The 26,959-nt window shown below is 50.7% G+C and overlaps 1 protein-coding gene across 5 annotated transcripts in view; it reads right to left on the reverse strand.

Annotated features, from left to right (window-relative positions):
* The window catches only part of ephb2b (eph receptor B2b), a 95,326-nt gene that overhangs the window by 20,172 nt on the left and 48,195 nt on the right, over positions 1 to 26,959 (reverse strand). For all 5 annotated transcript variants that reach the window (XM_078092810.1, XM_078092808.1, XM_078092807.1 and 2 more), the window contains exons 4-5: positions 5,249 to 5,404; positions 3,538 to 3,873 (exon numbers count right to left, since the gene is read on the reverse strand). In XM_078092810.1, coding sequence (XP_077948936.1) covers positions 3,538 to 3,873; positions 5,249 to 5,404 — 492 coding nt within the window. The remainder of the gene's footprint in view (positions 1 to 3,537; positions 3,874 to 5,248; positions 5,405 to 26,959) is intronic.

The raw sequence follows: 26,959 nt of genomic DNA on the forward strand, positions 1-26,959 counted from the left end.
TCGGCACCGCGGCTTTTCACACCGCGGCGGCCCAGTGGAGCGGCGGTGGACGGGTCACTCTGGACCTGGGCAATCTGGAGGGTAATTAAGTCGTAAATCTTCCCCCTCGAGCCGCGTGGAAAAGGCAGCGTGGCGCACGCCTCTGAGTAATGGGTTTCCCTTCCACAATCAGCCGGTTCGCCTGATAAGAAACCAATTCGGCCGCTCTGCTTGTGGACGGCGTCATCAGCAGACGCCGCGGCTCACCTTGAGTTAATGAGGTGCCTAAACAAACACGTCCTCTGGAATCTAATACACCCGACCGCTATTGGATACAATATGCAATATGCGCGCATATTGCATATTGTATGTGGAGATCTAATTCCTCTATTGTGCGATTCAGAACCGTCTCTCAGAGTACTGATGGTTTTTATTAAGGAATGAGATCATCTCACCTCTGTGCGCGGAAGTTGATGGTACAGCAGCTCCAGAGTGAGCTCGCCAACAACAGGCAGTTATATGTGTGTATCACTTATATTAAATAACTCAAATAAACTAAAGATTAACTCTAAATATTTGGAAACCAATCAAGTCCTCATCACATCATCATCATAATCATCATTTCTGTCCGATTTCAGTCTGACGCTGCAACTAAATGCCTGGTTTTAATATCCAGCAGTCAAGACCTTGGGAGGGATCGCACACACAACATGCGTGTAAGTGTGTAGCCACGCACCCATGTGTCTCAGACAGAGTGTTTGTGAATGAAGTGTATTAGGAGAAAATCACCCGTCAGCGACGTTTGATCAAGACTCAACAATTTCCCCTCCCGCACATTAATATTAATTTTTACTGTCAGCCGACTAAGGTCAGGGGGTGAGCACGGCACCGGGTGAGCACGGCACCGGATGGACGGTGGTGCAGGAATTGCGTTAAAGTGGTTTGAAAGGGCAAATGTGCCTCAGGTTGTGCAACAGCAGTGAGGTTTACAGGACGCCGATCCAACAAACCCACTCGCACCCGTGACCTTCCTCCTACGCAGGCGGGAAGTCACCTCGCCAGTAGTTTCCAGGCTGCGATGTGTCCAGTTATTTACTTTACAACGTTGTTTAATATTTCCACATAATCACCATGAAGCCACTGAACTCCAAAACATTTTTTAGATAAATGTGTGCCTCCCCAGTAGTGTTACCATTAGACACACACACACACACACACACACACACACACACACACACACACACGCTATGGTTTCAACCCTCAGTCCCTGAACGTCTGCAACTCTGCCCCACGACCCACAAAGATTTTATTTTATACACAGACTCATTATTACCAAAAAAAAAAGAAAATGAAAAAGGCTTGCAGGGACATTCGAATGCTTCTGCATATTCATTCAATGCATATTCATTCAATTCATTCATACAAGTTTTGAGGGGAATTAGTCATTGCCCCTCCCTCTCCCCCCCCCTCCCTCCTCGTGTGGCGTTACTTTGTGTAATCAAGCGCCGCACTTTGCAGGGCGATCACGTCCTTTATCGCGCCCATCACCTACAGAGGGGGGGGGGGGGATCAGTAACAGGAGTGTGGTGGCTGCCTGATTGGGTGCGGTGGCGAGTGAGAAGCTCGCCTCGCGTCTTGCCCACCCCCCGGCCCCCCCTTCACACCAACAAATCATAGCTGAGGACAGCCCTTCGCACAGGACGTGGGTCTTACTTTTAGTTTACGTATTCACCCGATGGTTTGTTGGAAACCTTCAGCCTCCAGCTGAAGCTCACTGACAGATCGATTAACACAACCTACAACATTTTGAACACAACGTTTAAAAAATAATTCATGTAACTTACTGTGAGCGTAGGAGGGAGGCGCAGGGCTGCCTGGGGTAATTAGGGGTGACATGATGTTTATGTAACCTCCAAGCCTCACAAACCAGATGTAATTATGGGCTCCTGGTCCCAGTGACCCCGACCCTGTAGCGCAGCCCCACCCGCCCCCCCCGAAACGGCGATCCCCGTGTCCCAGGGGGGAGCCTGGTTTCGCGGGGTGACGGGGGGGGGGGGGCGAGCGAGAGTTGAGTTCTTTTCACGGCTCCCTCCGACGGGAGCCCTCGCCGCCTAATCCAAAGTGACGGGGCACTTCAGTGGAGAGGGCGCAGAGCCCCCCAATTTCCGGCGGGGGGGGGGGGGGGGGGGGGGGGAAGCCGGTGGAAGCCGAAAGGGTTGGGGTGGCAGACTTATTGTGGCCCCAGCCCAGAAAGAGCCGGGCGGGGGCCTCATTACAACGCTTAACTGCACTCACAGGCCCTCATTAACCCGCCACACCAGTGACTCAAATCAAAACAGACAATAAAAAAGGGAGGACGCCGTCAGAATGAAGGGCCCCGTTCCGGCCCGACTCGGGAGTCCCCGGCATTGTAAAACGAGGCCTTTATGGAGCTTTTACACACGCGCGGGTTTCCGTAAACATTAAAAGTCTGCAACAATGGGTCGTTTTAAGTGCGGAAAGCGCCAGTTAAATGTTGTCACCCGACTTGTATACACTTTCCCTTCGGCGGCTCGCATGGAGGCATCTGGACATCTGGGAATTCCAGAGGGAAGTAACGAGGGAGCCAGGGAGCCAGTCAAACAACAGCCAACAGGTCCGGTAGCTCGGGCGGCCCTCGCTGGAGGTGGAATGGATGACGTGAGATGACAGGCAACTACGTGCGTTGCTAATGGGATGCAAAGCCAGTGCAAAGATGAAGCCCGGCCTGTATACCCCCCCCTCCCCCTCCCCCGCCCACACACACACACACACACTTCCCGTCCCCCCCACGTGCTCATCAGCGCTCGGGGGAGAATAGCTTGGCACGCCAAATGATGCGTTTCATGGAGACAATTAAAGAGCAAAATCAATGCCGCTGCCTCTGTGAAATAATTAGAGATGCGGCCGACTTCGACCGCAATCACAGAGTGGAGAGAATGCAAAGCTCCCGGGAGATTTACTGAAGGAGATTGTAAGTTATATCTCTTGTTAAAAGATTAAAAACTTTCCATTCGGCATAGAAACCGCCTGGAACAGCGGCTTCTTTTCAGGCTTCACATACCTCCACACGTATACTGCACTATGCATGTGTTTCTAATTATTTATACTGTAACCCTATTGTACAGTCTAGTAGGTGGGTGAAATGAACGGGGGGGGAGGAAGTGGAGGAGAGGCAGCCCCCCCCCCCCCCTCGCCTGTTCTCAGCTCCGCTGCCTGAACAAGGCGGTGATGAGGTCATGCTGTTACGACCAGCGGGCCATCACATCCTGTCTGTCACATCATCAGCGCCACTCTCCCTCCCGTTTTAGAACCCCCCCCCCTCCCCCTCCTCCATCCGCGGACATTACCACACGGCGGAGCGAAGGGACCTGCCTCAGCGGAGGTCCGAGCGCATTACGAGCGTGATGGGAGAGGCACTGCGCCGGGGCATGAGAGGCAGAGCGGCAGCACGGAAATAGAGGCGGGGGAAAAGAGGCGGCGAGGAGACCGCACGGGGGAATATGACGTGTAGAAAAAGAGACAGATGGGCCCACTTACCAGCCTGGTTAGTGGTAATGTTGACTGAGGCGTACTGGGGGGAGTAGGGGCTCTGATCTGACACCCCGTTGACAGCCTGCACCTCGAACGTGTACTGCGTGTGGGCCAGCAGGTCGCTGATGTAGACGCGGGGTTCCGTCAGGCCCAGCTGACGGGGCAGGAACTGAACGTTGTCCCCGCAGCGGGTGCAGCCCCCGCGGCCGCCGCCGCAGCTCTTGCAGATGATGTTGAAGACCACGTCCTCGCGGCCCCCCGAGTCCCGGGGGGGCAACCACTCCAGCATCACGGAGGTTTCGTTCACGCTGGAGATGACGGTCTGCGGCGCCGAGGGGACGGCTGAAAAGGGGGACGAGAGACATTCTGCACGTTAGCGCTTGAGGGATTAAAAAAACGGGGGCGGGGACACTTTGGGACAAACGGTCCACGGCTGAGTTTGATGATAACTCAATAACTATTGATATAATAACCCGTGATAATAAGCGTTCCCCTTTCACATTGGTCACATACGTAGTAAAGCTGCCTCAGGATGTGAACGACACGCTAAAAGACCAAAAACAGTGACAACATTTGGGGTATTTGGGGCGAGTGTTTATCCTTCGGAGGCATGTGCGCCTAATTATGGAAGTCGTACCCTGCAGGACTAATGGGATAAACCGCTCGGCCCCGCCCACAACCTCCTAAATCCCAATCGATCACTTCCCAGCTATCCTCCCCTTTTAATTGGCAGCAATTAGCGGATCTCCGGCTCTGGATGGAAGCCCGTCGGAGCGCCCCTCTCCGTGTCTGTCATGAAACGGAAACAACACTCCTCCTTGGCATCTCCTTTCCTGGGGGGGGGGGGAACTCCGATGGCTCCATTCCATTGCTTCACCTCGGGGGGCCGGGCCCTGCCGCGCTGGGCGCGAGTGACGCGACGCCGCCGCTGCTTTCCCGTTCACAACAGCTGCTGCTCCGCTCCCAGAGCCGGGCTTATGCAGATCTCCTTTGTTGGAGATCATCAAATCTTTCTCCCCTCCTCTCGCCCTTTCAACGGGCAGAGAGGGAGAGCGCGGGGGGGGGGAACACTACCCAAACGATGAAAAGAGCTTTTTTTTTGGTTGTTTTTGTTCTCGCTCAGCCCTGTTTTGTTTTAGTAAGTCCACACTGTGTGAACTGAGTCTTTTGTCTTTCTCGCATACACACATCCCCTCTCCGTCCTTCTCCAAACGCCTGTCCTTCACTTCACTTCACTTCCCTCATGCTTTCCCTCCACCCTCCCTCCCTCTCTCTCTCTCTCTCAACCTCAATGTCAGCTTCAGATTCAAACAGCCTCATTGGAATGACAAGAGAGGGAGTCTGGAAGGGGCTCTTTCTCCGGGGGCCTCGGCCCGCTAACCTCTGGCGCTCGGGGCGTTTGTGTGATGTTGAGGAGGGGCGGCCGGGCCTTGCGGTGCGCCGGGTCAGATCCTGTGGACAGCCACACTATGGGCGTGTCGGCGTGGTGTTTGTGTGAGGGACGGCTCTGAAAAGGACCTCTCTGTTTGGGAGTTACGCAGACCACCGCTGTCCTTTGAACCCCGGGGGGGGGGGGGCCTCTTCTGCCCGCGGGTGTGAAATGTGCATGCACGCGGAGGAAAAAAAATAAAATAAATAAAAAGAGTTCATATCTGCCGCGTTCGCCGGGCGTGTACTTTGTGTGTGTTTCTTGTTCACGCGTGAGGGCCGAACGTACTCGTGCACGGCATCTGGAGAGGGTCCGAGTCGGTGCGGTAGAAGCCGTTCCGGCAGACGCAGTTCATGGCGCCTTCGCTGGTGGTGCGGCTGTTGATGGGGCACTGCATGCAGGGTTCGTCTTTCTGAGTCGGCTTGAAGAAGCCCGACGGGCAGGCTGAAAGAGAGAGGAAGGAGGCGCGTGAGAGTTTATTCTCTTACAAGAGTCCGATGACATTGTGCATGTAAAAGTACACACACACACACACACAGGTTAACGTGACGTGGATGAGGTTAGATCATTTTTTACAGATGCTCTATGAACTGTGTATTCGGGTAAAGATTAAAACACTCGGCGCTTTGTATTTGTAGCCGGTGAAATTAAGAGGTCATCGTGAACAGAAAAAAAAAGGACGTATTTCCAGCCTGGATTCCAAAGTATCAACTTCCGAATGTGCAGCCGGAGATTATCCCACAGAAGTGGAGCTCAGTGTGGCAAAGTCCTACTAAGCCAATGGTGAAGAAACATGGAGGGTGTTAAGTGAGGGTGTCGGGATGTGATGAGGTCAGAGTCAAATCAAAACAAAGCAAATAGTTCAGAGTATGACGGCAGAAGCCTACAAGTACAACGTGAAGGTATCAGGGATTCAACTACTATCTTTTTTGATTAGTCTGCCTTCTCTCCCCATCAGGACGTTGCTTTCCTTCAGACAATCGCCTGATATTGTATTTTAGAAAATGGTGTAAAAATGTCTCACAATAAGTCAGAAGCCAAGGAGACCTCTCAAAAAAAATCTGTCAATTAACTCATATTACCCTTTTCTGAGAAATAAAAATGGGAAATGAGTATGTGAGTATGAGAAAAGAAACGCAATGCACGCTGCAGGCTAAGTGTAGTAACCTGAACGTATTCACAATAAGAATGCAGAGGAAAATAACTTTCCGTTGTTTCACGTTTCCTCACATCTGCATCAGCGGAGGCCGTCATATATATAAATACACAGGAGTGAAGCCTTGCATGTGAGACGTTTCAGAAGTTCACTTTGAATTATTCACCATGATCCACTTGCCTGAGAAATCGGGATGTGCCCTTGATTCTGTTAAGAGCCCTTTGGTGAGGCCCCTTCTGTGTAAACCCGGGGGGGGGGGTTGCGTTCACCGTGTACGAACACCGCGGCTGCCATTCAATTCTGGAAATCTGTACGTGCATCTTCCCGTGTGTGTGTGTGTCTGTGTGTGTGTGTCTGTGTGTGAGTGCTGAAGGGGTGAACTGTTTGTTTGTTGCCACAAGCATCCATCACTGCAGCAATAAGCAAGCTAGCGTAGCTGTCTTTGAAACACCCCCCCCCGAACATTCACTGCCAAAGAAGGAACGTTTTTTCAGACGTTTTGCACCTGCACCATGTCGATTATTTGTCTCTCCCGGACCAAAGCAGCAATGTTTTTTTCGCTGGAGGTAACGCGGCTCGCCACCTGCTCCGCCGCAAGAAACGGGAGAGGATGCAGAGGTGTCGACAGACGGTGTTGCAAGAGCGGTAACATGAAAAATTCACACACGGGACACGCTGCGTATCTGCAAATACCCCCCCGGCCCCCCCTCCCCGGCCGCCCCCTCACTCCACCCCCAGGTCTGTTGTTCTTCTTTAGCAACCGTGTAAAAAGAGCAAGAACCCGATTGAGTTCCATAAAAAGAAACAAAATGCTTGCAGCTTTTCCACAAATTCATGGTCCTTCACCATAAACATCTCTATTATTTTTATTGAGTCAACGCTGGTGGGGGGGCGACGGAATATTTTTCAAACAGATTCAGAAAATATATCCTCAGTCATTGTGGGAACAGTTGCCGTCGCCCCCCCCCACCCCCGCCTCTATTTTCTGTACATTTCTAAAAACTTACTATGACCACAGTGTTCTGCATCGTAAAGTAAAAAGAAAAAAGAAAAGAAATGCAGACACTATTTCATTCTGAGGCTGCACGGGCAATTACAACTTAACTGTAGCATCTGGAATATGGAAACATCTGCAGCTGCAACTCCCATTTAAAAAGAGGCCCGATCACAAAGCAGAATTAATGCAGGTCCAATCCCAATGTTTATATTACACATACACATCAGTGAGGAGGCCGTGGATTAATGCTCCTCCCCCCCCCCGTTGTAACTCGAAGCACATGACTCAGCCATCACCTTCTAAATCTGGCCATTACAATGATTCAAAAACTATGCAGACACGTTTTTTCTTTATTAAAGAAAGCAATGAGCTGATATGTTGCTGCAGTTTGGTAAATGCTGTTAGTCTGGCTGACTTTCCATCCAGTGGTTCGATGTGATCGGCCCAACCGTACTACATCAGAGCGGGTCTGTTAGCAGCAGCTAAACTAATAAAGTTTGGTGAAAGAGAAACTGTTTTCATTAAATGCACATTACGTTTAACTTCTTTGACCTCAGCTCAAGAACAAGAAGAGATGACATACATGTAATAGTGGGCTCTGTTCCCTCCGTTCATGTAACACACGTAAGTCCGTGTGTCTACAGCTGCAGCAACTTATTAGAGCTCAATTAAGAAATGAATCGTCAACTTTTGTGATAATAGATTAATCGGTTGGAGTTATTTTTCCTAAATTTGAATGTATACGTTTCCTTGTCTCTTCTGTGAATGTCTTTGAGTTTTGAACCAAACAAGACATTTGCGCACCGCAAAACGTGTCACCATTTTATAGAACAAACACAGAATGCGATTCATCAAGTCCTTGGTTTGCAGCCAACAAATGTCGGCGGCTGAAGGAGTTATCCCAAAACAAACGCTCAAGCAATGTTAAAGATCACCTCACTAAGTATCGGCTTCGACATGTTTTCCTTCTCCCATGATGGATGGGGGAAAAGGTTTCTGGGTGCAGTGCGAAACATGAGGCCTGGACGTTCACACCGGCCGTCAGCAGGGTCGCTGAATGAGGCCCCCGGCAACAGCTATGTGGGGAATTGGGGTCGGAGCGCCGCGGCGCAGGGAGGTCTAAGGGAGGCCGGCGCACCGGAGGGGAGCGACACCAAAGGAAGCAGCATAAAGAGGGAGGCGAGGGGAGGGGAAGGAGAGAGGAGAAGTGTGAAGATGGGAACAAAGAGACCAGAGTGGAGAGGCGGCGAGTGGCTGTGTTTGGGAGGGGTTTTTTCTTCTTTCGCTTTTTGTTTCCTTGCCCACACTGGATGTATTCGACGTAACAGTATGCGGTCCGTGCATGAGGACACAGCACCGGCTCTTCAAAATAAGAGCGAGGGAAGAAAACGAATGAATGAAAGTAATTTGTGCCGGCCTTGTTGCCACACAAATGCCGACAAAAAATGTCCCCGCTGCTTATAAATGCATCAAAATGAATAATATTGTATCAGAAATTGGATGTTTGCTTTGTCCACCTGGTATACGTTACGCTCGCGGTATCAAGACGGTTCATTAGAGAAAAGTACTTACCTCATTTCTCATTTGTGGCATTAAAGTCATCAAGTCATTACCCTTTGTGACAAAGCCTTCTGGAACAGTTTACAGCGTTTAAAAACAAAAAGTATCTGCACCCTCCGGGCGTACTAGGACAGTGTGTCCTGGCACGCCCTCTCTGCCCGGCCACGGTCATTATGATTTGGAAAATATTTGGGGAATTTCCACTTCATACCCAGATGACAGATTTTTAGCGTTGCGAAGTTGTCTGGTGTCGGATGTGGAGAGGCAGCGACGCGGAGAGCTGTGATTATAAAAAAAAAAAGAAAAACAGATCAGAGCCTTAATTCCCTCCCCGCCTCCCCTTGCTGCCGTTGAGCTGTTTGATCACCATCCTGGCAGTGCTGCTAACATGTGAGAGCTGAGGGATGTTTTTTTGGGGGATCTTTCGTCAGAAATCCTTTTGGTTATAAGAGTTAATTATTGCAAGAATATTCATTGACAGCTCCTCCGTTTCTTCTTGCTTCTCATACTTGGAGAAATAAAAAACACACACACACAAACACGGGCGCGTGCTATTAATAACATTAATAGCATCAAGCGAACATGCCACCTTGTGCTCCCACGTCTCTGGGGACTAACGATTCTGGAACTGGGACAAACAATGAAATGGTGACGATATGTCACTGGAGACTCAATTTAGTGGCAGTCGCTCAAAAAAAGGTCCAGGTCCCAGTGAGGCATATTCACCCTTAAATCTCATATTTAAAAAAAAAAAACACACAAAAACTTTTCGATGTTTTTTCAAATTGTTCAAAAAGTAAGTGCTACACTGCTTTAATCCAACACTTTAAACCCAATCTCAATATTTCCTCCCTCGTGCGCATTCCAAACCCCCAGCTGCTCACGTCTGTCCAATGTTTACGACTTTTAATAATATACAGTGACATAAAAGCTTTAATTAGAGGTTTAACTAGGCTCACTGAATAAAAATAGTCCAGGGAGAGCTGCGAGAGGCGAGTCGCCGTGCAAAGCGTGCTCGTCAGTTTTTACAGCAGGTACTTTGCTGCTTGTTTCAAAGGTTTCCTGAATATTACTGCTGGAGAGATTTATAGCACGTTGAAGACGAGAACCCGCAGCTAAAACCACCTGAATCCTGCAAGTGTGACTGTGCATGTGTGCAGAGGAAGGGCTCCTGTGATTCCGGCTCCTCTGATTCCGGCTCCTCTGATTCCGGCTCCTCTCATTATGGCTCCTCTCATTCCGGCTCCTCTGATTCTGGCTCCTCTCATTCCGGCTCCATTGAGACTGGCTCCTCTGAGACTAGCTTCTCTGATTCCGGCTCCTCTGATTCCGGCTCTTCTGATTCTGGCTCCTCCGAGACTAGCTCCTCTGATTCTGGCTCCTCTCATTCCGGCTCCTCTGAGACTAGCTCCTCTGAGACTAGCTTCTCTGATTCTGGCTCCTCTGATTCCGGCTCCTCTGATTCCGGCTCTTCTGATTCTGACTCCTCTCATTATGGCTCCTCTGATTCCGGCTCCTCTCATTATGGCTCCTCTGATTCCGGCTCTTCTGATTCCGGCTCCTCTGATTCTGGCTCCTCTCATTCCGGCTTCTCTGATTCTGACTCCTCTCATTATGGCTCGTCTGATTCCGGCTCCTCTGATTCCGGCTCCTCTGATTCCGGCTCCTCTGATTCTGACTCCTCTCATTCCGGCTTCTCTGATTCTGACTCCTCTGATTCCGGCTCCTCTCATTCCGGCTTCTCTGATTCTGGCTCCTCTGATTCCGGCTCCTCTGATTCCGGCTCCTCTGATTCTGACTCCTCTCATTATGGCTCCTCTGATTCCGGCTCCTCTGATTCCGGCTCCTCTCATTATGGCTCCTCTGATTCCGGCTTCTCTGATTCTGGCTCCTCTCATTCCGGCTTCTCTCATTCTAGCTTTTCTGATTTTGGCTCCTCTGATTTTAGCTCCTCTGACCAAATTAGCACACAGAAATTTTGACATTTCCGTCATGGGCGCCTCGGCAGCTTTGGACGCTGTGCGATCACAACAATCAAATGGCTGAGACCAGGTAGTCCAGCCTGAGGCCACACCTATTGAGGAAAAAGGGGGGCAGCTCCCCGCGAAAAACCCCAACACTCATCCAGTCCCTTTCAGCCTCCATCTGCATCCACACCGCCCGACAAAGAGACTCTTTGTCCAGCCGTCTGGGGCACCACCAACAACAAGGCCTGTTCCCCCTCCGTGATCAAACCCGCCTTCCCCCAAACTATTAAATGAACGCAATCATTAAAGAGGAGCCAAGGGAGACAAAGACGGCCACGGTGCGAGTGTGCGTTCATGTGTGTGTGTGTGGTGTGAAAGAGAAAAAAGCTAAAGGGCTACAACGAAAAAGAAAAAATCAGAGGTGCTAGATTTTGTGAGCACAGCAGGAAAAAGTGCTGAAAGGGGTGAAAATGGCGAGCGTCAGAGGGATGGTGTGTGTGTGTGTGTGTGTGTGTGTGTGTGTGGATGCTGGGTGTTTCCCTTTATTCCATTGTGAGCAAAGAGGCCGCTACAGTTATGGCCTCTATTTGCTTTGGTGCTGCCTGTTAAAAACTATTTATAACAACAACTGCAGGGACGGATCAGAGGCTTTCGTGACAACTTCTCTTTTTATGAGATCGACCGCTGTTTCGCCTCATAGAGGGGGGGGGGGGGGGGGGGGGGGGAAATGAGATTAAGACAACCTGTTAGCTTCCTGTCGATTCAGCTCGGCCACGCGGCCCACTGCAGACCCTGCAGCCCTCCGAGCCGCTTCTCGTCCAAGTGGAGCGTAACCTCGTGAAACGGTCATGGCCGCAGATTAACCAGAGGGGAGCTGCCACTGGTTCTGTGTCTCTGCCCCCCCCCCCCCTTTCAGCACTTCCATAGGGAACACAAGCTATCACTGTTTGCAACACAGGGTCCCCCCGCAATTCAATTATGGCCGCGGCCCTCCTCGCCGTCTAATTCAATCAGGCCTGTGTGAAAGCTATTAGACAACTGGCATTTGCTTCTAGTTCCACCCCCCCGACACACACACACACATATACACACAGGCACACAAATGAGATATTAATTTCTCCCTCTAGGTTTCCATGTCTGGTGCAATTAGCAGGTCTGGGACTCTTGCGTGGCTGCTCCCGCACTGGAAGACAGCGGCAGCGACCAGCGATGACCTACAAGGTGTAAATCAGGCTCCTCTCACGCTCAAGGTCATTTATAGGTCTTGTGTTCTAGGAAATGTTCAACATTTATAACTGAGACACGTTTGAGGGAAGCGCTGCGTCACCAGATCACTTCAATGGGCGACTAAAAAAAGGACACGGGCACTTTGACGGCCTTACCCAATGAAAGGGAAAAACATTGCAGTTACTTTAATGATCGGTTTCCATTCTTTACCCCATTAACTTTAGTGGCAAATCTCTGACTTCAAACTGGGAACAATGCCCAAGATCAACTCTGAAAGACTCCCGCGGTCGCCCAGAAGTCGGCGTTCACAAAGACTTGATCTGTTTAAGTGGCCCCAACACACTCTTCCTGATCCAGACCCTCTCGTAGTGTTCAAACAAACGTGTGTGTGTGTCACTGTGTGAATGTGTGTCCGCAGCGAGGGACGGGATGACGTTTGGGGAAGCGTCTCGCAGCATTTTTTTTTTTTTTTCTCCCGTTTCTCTAAGCTGCATCTCTTCTGCAGTTGTCGCCGACCTCGCATTCCCAATCCGCCCCCCCCGGCAGGCTCCTCGGATTAGGGGCCAAAGTGAGCCGCGGATTAGGCGGAAATGTGGGACACCTGGGAAATGAGCTCCGAGGGACGACTCTCTCACACACACACACAAACACACACACACACACACACACACACATGTCACGTACTCGCAGCTGGAGCTCGTTTAATTCCATCATCTTCCGATGCAGGTACATCAACACATAAATAAGCACCATTAAGAAGAGAGCTGCTCATAAACCCCCAGCTGGCTGCAGGCCAGAGGACAATTTCGGCTCATACAGCGGGAGCTTAACCTCATATACGTGGCACTTATACAAGCCTCGCCATCACGACGCTCCCTATTTACAAGGACAAAAAGAAGAGCAGAGCATCGCTCAGAATGTCAGTGGCAACTAAAAATACTCTGGAAGGAAATTATTAGTCACGTAACAACGGGTGTTAATTAATTTCCCACTAAACTGACCTTATTTCTTGTTATCTCGCCTTAACGTGGGCAGTAAATAACACCAGCGAGCAACGTGGTAAATAAGAAACTGTGACATTGTAGCGCTTTTTGTGGGCAAGATAATTACAGTAAATACACAAAATAAAACAGGGAGCAACCATGTTTCCAAATCGTCAAATCAATCAGAACATTGTTGTTTGAGAGCTAACCCGGATATATTGATCTGTTCTTTCAGATATCCAACGGTAACGCCGGTTAAGAAGTAGATCACGTAGCCAACGTTAATATCCGGGGTCAGCTCGGGTTACTCTCTGTTTGGTCGGTCAATAACTGCCGTTCAATAGCAAAAAAAGATCCAGTATGTTTCATAAAAACTGCTTGTCCGAAACCCCAGATGTATAAAATGATTTCAAATCTTCCCATTCGAGGAAATGCAGGTGGTGTCCGTTTGCTTGATAAAAGGCCTTCAACGATTAAGGCAATTAAAGTGTCGTCGATCAGTTAATCCCCGAGGTCATGCATCAGCCCTTCGGCGCGTTCTGTTCTCCAAGCCAGCCTCCGCGCGGCGAGCCAAACCGCTTCCCCGACACCCGCTGCCTGGAGATGAGTGCGTCATTCCTCCCCGTGTGGCAGACGGTACGTTCTTGATTCCAAGCGTAGCCGGCGGTGCGGCCGCTCCGTTCGCGACCACAGCGCTCTCGGGATGATCGTCAGGTCGTAAATACCAACAAAGAAGAAAAAAAATCAGCGAAAGCTGTCTTAACCGCAGTATTTCCATACTGTCTGATAACTACCATCTGTCAACAGCGGAGGACACGGAGATGAAAGGAGGGCATCATGCAGGCAGCGCAGTAATAACGTCTGGAGTTTTCCCTGCACTCCCTTTTTTCTTTTTTAGCACAAGGGGGGAAAAAGAGCCACAAACGGTGGAATGGTGAAATTACAGGCATCTGAGCCAACACACACACACACACACACACAGGGCACGGATATGGACGCGGCTGCTGGGCGGCAGCGGGGAATAAAGCGGAAAAGGGTCGCTTCGTGCAGGCCGATCGCTTGACAGCTTGCTCTCCAGAGGATGTCGAGGGGTCCGGTCGGGGTTTGTTGCCGCAAGCAGGACCCCCGTCCGCACGCCGGGGGCCCCGCAGATGGCTCGGGTGTGCGACAGGAGGCAGGTCCCCTTTGTCGGCGTTAATCTACATTTAGGATGTGGCTCGTCGACCTCCGGGGGCCGCGTGGCATTGGGACGGGCTACATCGTATTCCATTGTTTGCAATGACAGATCGTTACCAGAGGCCAAAATGTCAACGAATGAATTTGAAATTATGGCGTGGTCCTCCCTAATCTGGCCTCTTTCCCTCAGGAGGGGTAATTAATTCGGTCAAAGTTCCGGGGCTGGAATAAGCAGATGTATGCGTGCTGTTTAGTGGTTACAAATTAGCCTGATTCAAATTAATTCAGCTCCATAACTTTGTGTTACCAATAAGAATTAATTGCCTCGCAGCCCTGATTTAGCACGGCTTGATTAAACCGCATCACGTGTCGTTTCTAAATGTATTAGAACAACAACAGCCGTAGCCCCCGTTCGACCTTTAGTGGGAGGTCACGGGAATGTTTCCCGCGGTGGGGAAAGGCCGCCTTTCGCCGTACGGCTGTGGCCGACGGGGCGTACGGCGGAGGTGAGATGGACTGTCGTTGTTTAGGCAAACAAAAGAATCCGTGCAGCCTCCACATGACCTGCGGCGCCGCGGCAAAACCATGGAAACACCCATCTACCTATGACAAGAGTGTACAGAGGGTGCAGGACCCCCCCCCCCCCCCCCCCTAAAAACAGGCGCTCGTGTACATTCCACGTCATTCATTCTCTATTGAAGCGTTCCGTTTTTTCGCCGTGCGTCCTCTGCCGGTCACGCGCATCAACGTGTGTCCAAGTCTTTATGACTTTGGACAGCGGCTGTCATTGCCTCGGCCCCCGCCAGACCCTTTTATCTCAAGGGCAGCTAGTTGCCAGGGCAACGGGAGCCGTCGGCGCGCGGGGCGGTTTCCCCACTCCGTTCCGCAGGCTGCACCCGGACCTCCTCGCAGCCCCCGATGGCAGCCGCAGACTGCTGATGACGGCGGGACCGCATTGGGGTGGAGAGAGCTCGACGAGAGGGGGGGGGGGGGGAGGTAGAGGGAGGAGGGAAGCGGGACGAGCGGAGAGGGCGAGTAACCCCGGCGACCCGCCGAGGACGTGCACTGGGCTGGTGTAGAATTCACATGCTCGCCTCGCCGGAGAGATAAGAGGCGGCGGAGCAGAAATGCCGCTGCCCAGTCCGTGAAATAAACAACTACCCCCCTCCCACCCCTCCTCCTCCTCCTCTCCCCCCTGCTTGGGGGGGGATTGGCGTAAAATTCGTAAAATATCTTCGGCTTCTTGCTGATTCCAATCTCCCCTATCTGGCTCGACAGCCGGCATTCCGCGCCCGACGCAACAGCCCTCTGCAGCTGGCACCCGGGCCTCCACAGGTGAGATGCAAAGATGGACGGGGGGGGGGGGGGGGGTAGTGATGGAGGCGGCGTAGTTCGTTGGTTGGTTGGGGGGGGGGGGGGGAGGTGTCCCTTTTGTGCCTGGAGGCAGATGCAGGAAATAGCTGACAGAGGCAATCACTAGTCTGTATGCGTGTGTCTTTCTCTGTGTCTGTATTTGTAAAGGACGGCCCAGAGAGCGAGACCGAGCGAGAGAGAAAGGGAGGGAGAGGGGGAGCCGGGGAGGGGGAGTGGGGGAGGGGGGGGTTTGTGCCTTCACCAGAGTCCAAACAAAGGCAGCGAGCGGCAGCCCCAAGCTCGGCTCCCTAAGGTGCAGCGTCGCTGATGGACAGGTGGCATAAAGGGGCTGCGTGTTGTCCAGTCAGTGGGGACAAGAGGGGTGTCGGAGGAAAGGGGGTGTCGGAGGGGAGGAAGGAAGGGGGAAATGTGGGTGGGGGTTCCGCAAGGAGCAGCTGGTGCTGAATCCCGTCACTGTCCCGGTGTAACCCTCTAATGAACATACACACACACACACACGGAACACACATACACCTCAAAACAGAGCCGGGAAGATAAACAGTTCCCACAGCCGGACGGCGAGTATCGTGTTCATAGGATGGATTTCATATCTCCGGCCATCTCACCCGCAGTTTGTTTTTTAAAGATGATATCAATTCTTCTGACCGCGAGCATCTAGGGAGTCCGAGTGGATTCTATAATTCATCTAGTGGACAGAAAAACAACAGCTGTAATGCAGCAAATTAACCTGCATGGCAACAAACTCAAGAATCATGTTATTCAATTATAAAAGAAATGGAGGGACATTCCTCTCATTGGGCCGTTTTTACATTTTAATATCTTCCCCTTACAGGCCGCTTGGCTTTGATTTGTTACAATTACGACATATTTAGTGAATGGAACTCGGTGAAAGTGTGCAACAGAGGTGGTGATAAACTCCCTGATCATGTGACCTGAATCAGGCTTCGTTCTCAGATGGATAATAAGCCCCTTCAAACTATGACAAGCCGACGAAGACTTAGAAAACACCAAAACGGCGTTTCACCCGGTATCCAGACTCAGCGGTGCAACATGAAGGGATTAGAACGCACACATTTGCACAAGCAAAAAAAAAAACGCACACCCAAAACCACTTCCCTTCCCCATTACACCTGCGCCTGAAAAGGCTGCTATTGTTGGGAGGAGATTCATTTGAAGGCTTTAACGGCTGCTCTTTAGAGATGGAATACATTAAATAGCCCAATCATGGCTGCAGAGCGAGGTGGTGGCCCCGGACGATTTTAAAGTGAGTGAATAGATCGGCTAATTAGCCTTTAAATATGTCATTGATTCACCTAAAACAAGGGATCCCTGAGCTCTTCATCTGCCCGCTCTGCGCCTCCTCCTCCACGGCGACGTCCTTAACCCGGATGAAAAGGAGAGGCTTGGCCGGCTGCTCTCCCCGCCATTCGTCCTAATCAATGGAGGCTGTTCAGCTCCGACCCGGGGGGTCAGTGAAATTAAGTACCCGGCTCACACACAGAGGGACGGGGGCCAACGCCGGGGCGGGAGGGGGAAATAGGCAAAGCCCGTCTGTTACCATGGTAACACGGCTGCTGCTGCTGCAGAGTTTTTGCCCAATATGTTCCTGGAGTCCAACTCTTTTCCCTTGCAGGAGGGGGACGGTCTCCGCCAAAATGGCGGCCCCCGAGAAGAATATTGCTTTGTGTGCAATGAAGTAATTTCTCTCGATGTGCGCTCTTTGCAAACACATTCCAGGTATTGATTCAGACACACAAAGCGCGGCCATGAGTAATCCATTATTCTCTGCTGCTCCAGACTCTTCATCACCGTGATGCGGTTTCAAAGGCCTCTATGCAATTGCAAATGCATTTATTTTTCTCCTGTGTTTATGTTTCACAGAGTAATGAAACGGGAGGCAGGAGGACGTTAATATCTTTCTAGAAACGTCCAAAATGAGTCATTTTTGTGTTTGAAAGAAGAAGTAGTGAGATGTTTTCTCATCTCCCCACATCTACATCTGTCTACAAATGGAAAACATCAGCGCAAAGTGGAATTCCAATGACAGTCTTTCCGTTACAACCAGTTTTCGGACCTCTTGAATCTTTATAGACATTCTTTAAAGAAAGATGTTTATATTGAATGTGGAGTGCAACACATCTTGAGTGCCATTGGACTGTGTGGATGTGAGGTATCAGTAGGTATATGAGGAAGGGGGGGGGGAGGAATCCCCCTTGTTCGCAAACTTTGTGCAAATAAAAAAAGGTGCATTACCCCTTGTTTACCTGCCAAAACCCGGCAAACCTAGACAAGTTAACTTATTTAACAGAATTCATACGCATCGGCGATGCAAAGGGCTTTAAAAAAAAAGAAAAATAAGCATGTAGTCTCTTACTAGATCACAATCCAAGTAAACTGCAGCGTCACGGAGGAAAATGTATGTTGTTCTTTACACAGTTTCAACAACAAAATTGAAACAAAAATAACCAAAAAGGCCTCAAAAAAGTATATGGTTATGTTTAGGAAACCAAATCCTCGGTGGACACGGATCACGAGCAGCAGCGTCAGAGGTGAACTTGTTCTGCTACAATTTCATTTTTAAAGACAAAAAGCTCTTTGAACGTCTACAGTTGCGCGTTGAGCGCTAATCAGTCGCTTTCTGTGACTCTGCACGGCCTCATGTGCGACCAGGTGTTGGCAGTCTGGACTTAACCAACTAGGATTTAAGGAGAGGGAGAAAGCGACGGTTTATTTTTCTGTACATTTCGGATTTTTTTTTGTCAGCCTTAATGTGAAGTTAAACGTATTTTACAGCTAAACCCTAACGAACAACTTGATTTAGTGAACTTATTTGACAGTTTTCAATTGTTTGTTTTGTCACAACCCCGCTAATAGCTCGGTGGTTTTGACCACAGTATATTTAAGCGCGTTGTTTCACTTGCTGGCTTTTTTTTTTTTTTTTTTTTTTTTAGGAGACTGCTCTTGGTTTAATTTGTTGGCTGCCAGATGGCATGTTGGGGGACGGGGTTACAGAGCCACACTCAATATGTGCTGGATTGTCTCTCGCGTGTCAATCACGCTCAGTTAGACTGGATTGTTTGTGTGACTAAAATTCCCGAGTCATAAATGTCATATGCACATACGCATATAACCTCAATGCAACCCCCCCGCGCCCGAAGCCTTCCTCTTGGCACGCCTCGGCACATTCCAGTGCTGCATATCTGACTTATCCATACAGGCCGGCACGTATAGCCTTTGATGGTAATGCTGAGGTGCTGAACGGGCCACTGTAAAAATATAATGCTTGAATAGATGCTCGGACCTTCTGGGGTGGGAAGCCGCTGTATTTGATCATAAGCTGGAAGGGATGTGTTGAGTGATGAGTCATCACAAATATATATCTGCCCTCTGCAGACCAGCAATTTAAAACAGAGGAGGCTAGATAAGAACCACTGCACGTATACATTTACCCGGACGGGGAAAAAAAACGCACACAAATGGTTGCGGCCGCGATGGTTGCCAAGTCTTTGTGAAGGTTTTATAATAGTTGAGGCAGCGCGGAATGAGTGAGGGTTTGCAAAAAGAGGAGACGGGCAGATTAGTCTTAGGTTCCTGGAGGCAGAAGGATTATCCCAGTGAGGCTGGCGGGGGTCATGTCGGTTGCACTCAGCCTAAAATCCCCATCCGAAGCAGACCTGGATGAAATGGCTTGTCTGAGGAAAAAAAAAAAAAAAACCTTTACACGTGTTTTTAACCCCGGCTGCAAAACCAGATGAGGTTTGGTTTTCAGGAAAAAGCCCGACAGGACTGTAAGTGAATTGTGTAACGTGTGTCTTGATGGTTTGGGTTTCCTAAAACCCTGATTATCTCCTGCTGCAAACTGATTACAACAAATGGGGGAAAATGATGTGCAAAAACTACTTTGGCGGGTCCTTGCACGGACGATGATGATGAAAAAAGAGGGGCCCGGGCGCGGTTAGTCGTGCTTCGCTGCCTGGAAGATGAGGAAATGGGGAAGGGCATCCATCCAAGACCTTCCATTCGTGGACCGCTGCCGAGCCCCTTAACCAGAGACATCAGCGATTGATCAACGAATAAGGAGAGTCTCACTTGCAGTTGATTTTTTTTTTTAACAGGCTCTTGCCTCAGACTGCAACAAGAGCCGATGACGATCAGAAGTCCAATCTAACCGGCATGGTAGGAACCCGCCCAACATCCACTGTCAGTATGGTTCCACCGTTTCAGGGCTTGATTAATATTACGCGTGCGATTCACCGTTCCAGTGCCGACGGACCAAGGATTTTATGTCGGGCAATTAAAAAGCATAGACAGAGATGCTTTTTATGATCTACCCGCCACCCGCCGCCTAAAAAAAAAAAGGTCCGATCAAGAACGCATTCCCCGGGGGACCGGCAGTGGCCCCCGAAGAGGTCAAATACCTTCTTATCGGCACGCTAACAGGTTCTGGCTTGACAAGCTCAATTAGCCGGCGCTTGGTGCAGCGTACGAGGGGAGCGCGCTCTCAGCACGAGGCCCACATCAACAGAACCAGGGAGACGACAGACAAGCCGAGCCCACAAAGGCCCGATTGTGGCGGTGCCTGGAAGCTCGGTGAACGGGTGGCGAGGGAGGAAGGACTTGTGTTCTCGGGGGGGGGGGGGTTTGTGATGTGGCCGATAACGATCTCCCAGCGGAATCACAATGCCGCCGTAGAAAGTCTCCCAGGTAAATTACTTCCATTGAGGCCAAAATCCCTAAATGAGCATAATAGAAGAGATAAATGAGTTTTAAATGAAAGATTGCTCGGTTGAAATCTAGGATCCACCGCGTCCAATGCATACTTTCCTTTTTTGCATAGTCTGCTATTGAGGGAGAAGGCCGTACCGCTCGCAGCGCGCCTTCTGATAAGCCAGCTTTTTTTTAAAAAGGGCAAAAAGGTGAATGCGGAGTTCTTCAGGCGAGTCACTCGACTGTTCTCCTGAAAACGGTTTCTGGATCTCAGCTCTGGCGAACCAGTGATCCTGTTGACGGCCGTCGCTCCTGCAACACTATAGATACACAAAGCCCATCAAAGCTATGATTTAAATCACACAACAGTCCTTCCATAATGGGAAGCCTGCCTGCTGGCAAGGTAAACACGCAGCCGGAAACCAAGCGCTCCTTTGCCAAGCTTTCGTTGGCCCTTTTCCCCCATTGCAAAACTTTAATAGCAATAAAGTTCATGCTGTGAATAATCCCCACTTAATCACACTTCTGGTCCGGCTGGTTCTCGTGATCTCCTGACAGCTCATGCACAAAGAAATCTACTCTTTAGTATGGACACAGATCTCTGGACAGGTTCTCACGTTGCCCAAAGGCCTAAATGCAACACACCCCAGCGTATGTTGTGTCTGGCTTGGCTCAGAACATGTGGCTGTGTCTCTCCTGCAGCCTCGAGACAAAGAAAGCACAGACGAAAAAAATATATATATATTTAACCACGAGCAATCTGTTGAAATAGGTCACAATGGTGGAGGCTGGCTGTGAATGCACCGCGTTCTCAAATCAATACGTGAATTGCTATATTTAGTAAGAAGGTCGCAAGGAGGAGTTATCAAAGCAGAACGAGGGGGGGAGAGACATCATCGGATCAGCTCGGTGCCTCGGCCTGTTATTTTAGATGCAGATGGCTCCAAAATGGCTTCTCTGGCGGAGGAAGCTGGAAGATCCCTCGCTGTGGCTGAAAATGTCACATTCTGCTCAGTGTCAATGTCGAGCCTTTCAAGGCGAAGCGATGTGAAATGTCTGACGGGCATCGCTAAAATTGATTCAATATGGCCAGTTGTATTGATGCACAGGGAACATGTTTTGTGTTTCATCGTCAGAAAACCTTTCAACACCTCGACTTGACCGTGAAATCAATTCCACAACAGCGTGAAGGCCCAAGACTTTTAAAAACAACAAAAAAAAGATTAGATTTATTTCCCCGCTACGCTTTTGGATGCAGTTTGGCCCTTTAAAACAAAAGCTGCACCTCTGCACTATAAAAGGTCACCGTCATTGTCTCATTGTCACGGGCTCCTCGTGTCACGAATCCCCGACGCTCGTTAGACGGGCACCGACGGCGCCTCGGCGCGGTTTCAACTACCCAATGACGTTTAAGCGGCACCTGGCATCGACGGCTGCAGACCGTAAGGGGAGAGGAATGCGCTCCTTTCGCCAAGTGTGTAACGCGACGTGGTGCGGTTACACGCGTAGTGACAGACATGCTGCGATAGCTCTACACTGTATCGCCGTCTCTTCCTCCGAAAACTCCCCCCTTCCTGCATCGTTGAAATCAATCTGTCTTCCCGTGAGCTCACGCGCTCTGTCTTTTTTTTTTTTTTTTGCAGTTTTTCAGCTAAAATCCTCGACGTTGTTGTGAAAGGAAAGAAGCTGAGACAAGAGGAGAGCAGATTCAAAAACAACCTCATTAATAACTGTGACTAATGCTTTCCAGACGGCTCTTTTAAGCCTGTTACTTCACAGAAAGGAGATGCATGCACTGAGGATGGGGGGCCGGGGGGGCAGCGGTGGCTGAGCTCTTTCCCCCACCTTCACCGCCAAAATAACTCCGTGGAGACCACACAGCCTTGAGATTGACCACAATAAGCCAGAACACTGGTCCCAGCACGCAGTGAGCATTTCCCAGGCGTCAACGCGCTGCCAGGCCCGTCCGGGCTTTGTGGTAAACACCGGCGGGGGGTTAACGTACGGAATCTTACCCTCTCCCCCTCCCTACTTTGAGTCCTATGTGTTTCCAACATGGTGCAGCCAGTCCATGTTTTCAGTAAATAGGAAATCAAATCCAAACCCAAATGCACCTCACACCTCTCTGATTCAAACCGTTCCTCTGATGGTGAAAGGGTAGATAATGGACTTCTACAGCAATATCTTCGATTAAACAACAATGAATATATTGATCTGGTCCAAGTACCAGATAAGTCTTCTACCGGCGTTAAATCTGTGACTCTTCTAAATAAAAAGAACCCCCCTGGTTTTACAAAGCAAATTCAAGTGTCTCAAGAATTCCGTGCAATTGAAAGAATGTACTTTGGCCTCATTGAAACGTAATCGGCTCATAATGATCATTAGGTTTTTATGTCCCCGTCATTTTAAGAAATGAAATGATATGGCAGCGCTGTACTTTAACTGGTGCTGTGAGGTGCACAGGAAGCAAGTGTTGTTTTTTCCACAACAGCGCAGCCCTCTCATTAGCTTGTTGTTTACCGTCACCTCCTCCTCATGAATCCAGTATAAACAGCAGAAGCCCCGAAAGCCTTTACAGCACAAACTGTGGGAAAATATGTCTAATCCCGAAACAAAGGCGTTAAAGGTGGAGGAGAAGAACAAGGGGGGGGGGGAGATAAAGGACTGGAATGGAAATTTTAACTGACTAGATAAGGATTAGCTCGGTGGATTGCGCAACGCCTTTCATCTCCCAAAGCGTGGGGTTGAAAAAGAAACGCCGTATCCTTTGGATGAACCCGCTCTCTGGAAAAACTATGAGAAAAGCGTGTCGAACTGTACCTCCCCGGCCTGAAAGCGCTGAAACTCCGCAGCAGAATGGAAGCCGCTCATTAGGAGCGAGTCATTTATTTGCTTAGCGGCTGCCCGAGGGGAGGTAGAAAGTTTTTTAACATCCAGAAAATTCTGTAAGTAGTCAATTTACAAAGCAGAGCTGTCCCCCGCAGCAAGCGAACGCCGTCTCCCCCCCACCCTCCCCCCTGAAACCAGGCTTCAACGATTAAACCAGCCCGCAAGAGCCAAGAAAGTTTCATCCAGTTCGATCCGACTACAGAGGCAGAGCAGCAGGGGGGAGAATCACAAGGATATTCGGTACTGATATGCATTGTTTACTTTTGGATGGCCTGAAATTATGTTTTAAACATTCAGGACGTTTACAGGACGAACTGTAGTGTCTTTGGGTGATGCGGATCCAGTGTGCGGGTGTCGCTCTTTCCTCAGGCTGCGGATCCAAAAAAAGGGCCCGTTGACATGGATTCCCCCCCGAGGAGTCAGGGGCTCACCGGCAGAGTAAGCTGACCAGGAGCACAGCGCACAGCCCTGGGGCCGTGGGCCGGGGGGCCGGGGGGCCGGGGGGCCGGGGGCGGCTCAACTTCACACCGCAGGCATGTGTTGGATTTACAACTCCGCCGGGGGAAAAAGCGAGATGACAGGAAACTTGGCCGTTCCAGTCCCAACTCTTTGAGTTGACGTTAGCCAGCGGACTTCTAAACAATTGCCAATTAGATCACACAGTAAAATAAATCCCGACATAAACCACTTGATTCGGTTGTTGGTTTTGCTCCACGGGCCCCCGGCGGGGCAGATAACGCTCGCGTGGACCAAATCGCCTCGTCAGGATTAACGGAGACTTTGCCCTCCAATCCCGGGTTACGTCTCCGTTTGTTGTTTTTTTTCTCTCTCTCTCTCTCCTTGAAGTCAGCCGCTGTGTTCTCCTTTTTAAGAACGATCCACCACGAGGTTCTGATTCACTTTTGATTGCCAAGTAATTAATTGCAGAGGAGAGTATCTAAATGACCCTGCCAGAGAGATGCACTACAGTGCTGCGCTGACTCGTGGCACGAAGCAAAGAAAATCTTTATATATAATCTATAGATAAATACTGTAGATTATGGATACACACATGTGAATCCACCTCCGGGTTCAGGACCTACAAACTTATTTGTTTGTTCAAAAAGGAATTCTCCCAGAACACCAACTAAAATTTGTACAAAACCTTCTCCTATCCAAACACTGAGGAAGGCGGCCTCATTTTTTCACCAACCACGCAACCATAACATGTGTTTGAAAGGCGCCGTACGGGGAAATCTACTCGGCAATCCTCCATCCGAAGCCAAGGCGTCGGAATCACCACGGACAGGAAGTCCACGGCATTGATATTCCGCGGTGTCTTCCTCTTCCTAAAGGTTGCTGGAAGGAGGTGATCTGGCGTGCTTATCGGAGCGCTGAGGCCCATCACACCGATAAGAGAAAGCAAAGCAACCTCTTTGCGTGTTGCCCTTTTCCCACTCTCATTGCGTCTCGAACCTGCAGCCGTTTAATCTTTCACCACCTGAGGTTTAACAGGCGGGAGGTTTCTGCTGGTGGGTGATGTTACCTATCTTTAGAATCCATTATACCTCTGGAGGCTTATGGAAGGAAAACGCTCTGTTGAACTGGTAAGGGGGGGGGGGGGGTGGTCAAAGCGATGGCCGCCTGCAGTCGCACACTTACATAAATTGCTGTTGTCAAGATTCTCCTCGAAAGCAACCAACTGTCAAGTGATCCCGTCGAGCTGAGCAGCCACACGATGAATATCCGACGATTCATATAAGCAGCAGATGTTTGTGTGAGATGCTCCGGCTGCACGTTCAGGTTGAGCACCTCCACATACGTGGGGCTAAATGACGCCGAACGGACCCTCGAGTGGCTGGAGCAGGGGGGGGGGGGTCAACCGCCCGTGAGCAACTGTTCTGGTCTCTCGGGGTCAACGCGGCGGCACCGATAAGCCGTGCAGCCCCACCCTCGTTTTTTCAGAATGGCTCTGATGTAGGTCAACGGCACACGAGGCGCCGCTCCCCCGGCGACCGGCGGGTTCTGACACATCGACTGGGGGGGGGGGGGGGGAAACAAGGATGCCGATACGCGAGCGCGGCTGTTTGTCATCTTCAACCCAGACAGATGCCTGATGCATCAAGGCTCCCTCAGCCAGGCGGGCTGCGGCGAGTCGAGGACATCAGAGGGAGGGGGGGGGGGGGGGGGTTTTGACGAAGCCCCGGCCTCCTCAAACACGCACATGTGGTTCAATACGCTGCTGGTTTCCTCGGGCTGATCCACCGCGAGCAAATACCCAGAAGGTCTCTCGTGGAGGAACACCAGAGAGCAGTCTGTGGACATCGGGCTCGCCGGTATTTTGGGGGCTCATGGGGGAAGGAGGTGGGGGGGGGGGAGGGGTTGGGGAAGGGGGCAGGAATAGGTGTTACAAGCAAGAACCAGAGCCCTCTGCCTCCGCGGCAGACGAAAGGGCGCAGGCGGGGGGGGGGGTGGGGTGGGGGGGAGAAAAAAAAAGTGGCGCTGGGATTATAAGAGGTCGCGCGGCCCTGAATTTGAGATTCGAAAGATGGTGTGGGATAATGAGGAATGTGACAGAGGGGGCACATGGAGCAGAGACCAACATGTGGAAAACGTTTACAGGCTTAGCAGGGCCGTGATCTTTGAGTCCGGGGTGGGGGGGGGATCGCAGGTCATGTTATCACATCCGCGTATGATGAATGTGCTGAGAAAAAGAGGACGATAAAGTGGATGCGGGTGTGTGTGTGTGTGTGTGTGTGTGTGTGCGCTGTAACACGCTGCACTCTAATGTATATTGTTTCCTGATTAAAAGCCCCCCCCCGCTCTTTTCCTTTATCTCCCCTCTCGTGCTGCATGGATGTGCTCAGTGTGCAGGACAGACAGAACAAAAAGAAGCACCTGGCCATACTGGAACGCTATCGCAGTGGGGAAGACGGGGATAAAGGCTCCTGAATGTCCTCCCTCCCCTCCCCTCCCCTCCCCCCCGCCCTCGGGGCCTCTGCGGACAAAAGGACACGCCTTGGAGCTCGCCTGTTTGCCTCCCGCTGTGACAACAGCCCGCCCTGTGTGCAGGCCGCCCGAAGGACGCGAGGACAGTCAGTGGTGGGAAGGAAGTGATGTTGCCCGTTTTCGCAGAGAAACGCCGCGGCGATGAACATCTGCTCTGGAGCCAATTTGTATTCCGAGTGCTTAACTAAGCCCAACAGCGGCCATCAACCTGAGAGACTAAGAGTGGCTTTCACTCTAACATGAGCTCGTGTGAATCACTCTTGTCTAGGCAGCCAGACCGTTGACATTTTGCTCTCTCTCTCTTTCTCATTTCCTCCCACTCACCTCCCCCCGGCCCCCCAGTCTCGCTTTGTGTTGCTGCAGCCCAACGTGAACCTTCCTTCATCTTTGTTTGCACGATGCAGCAAAAAAAACCTTAAGGAGGGGGGAGTGTGTGTGTGTGTGTGTGTGTTGTGGGATGGGGGGGTTGTTTTGTTTTCCTCTGCGCCCTGTTTCGGCACCGAGGACAGTCATCCAGTCATCAGCGCGGCGCTTCCCTCCACGTGCGCTGTTAGTCAATTAGAGCTGCCATTAAAGACAGCGGCACCCGGGGAAATAAAAGGCGGCGGCGTGGATTTGCCCGCGCCGCGCCGATTTCCTCCCGTAAACCCTCTCCAGACGAAGAGATTGCAATTGCAATAATTGGGATTCTGACAGTAGGTTGGGGAGGGGGGGGGGAGAGTGTTCCCAGCCCTTCGCCTCCTCCCCTCCCCTCCGATGTTTCCAACGCAATCATGTCTATCCAATCCCGCCCGCCCCGGCGCCTACCTTTCGCACTCGATCCTCCTCGCACATTTAGCTGAAGAATTAGCAATGCTTTTCCTCCTTAATCGAATTGTTCTGGGTGCGACTGCAGGAGCAGCTCCTCCGCTCTGCGTGAGGTACAACCCCACGCAGAGAGACCTCACATTAAAAAGGAGCGGGAGTCCTTCCAAA

This window comes from Gasterosteus aculeatus, chromosome 17, assembly GCF_964276395.1.
Source record: "Gasterosteus aculeatus chromosome 17, fGasAcu3.hap1.1, whole genome shotgun sequence".
NCBI lineage: Eukaryota > Metazoa > Chordata > Actinopteri > Perciformes > Gasterosteidae > Gasterosteus > Gasterosteus aculeatus.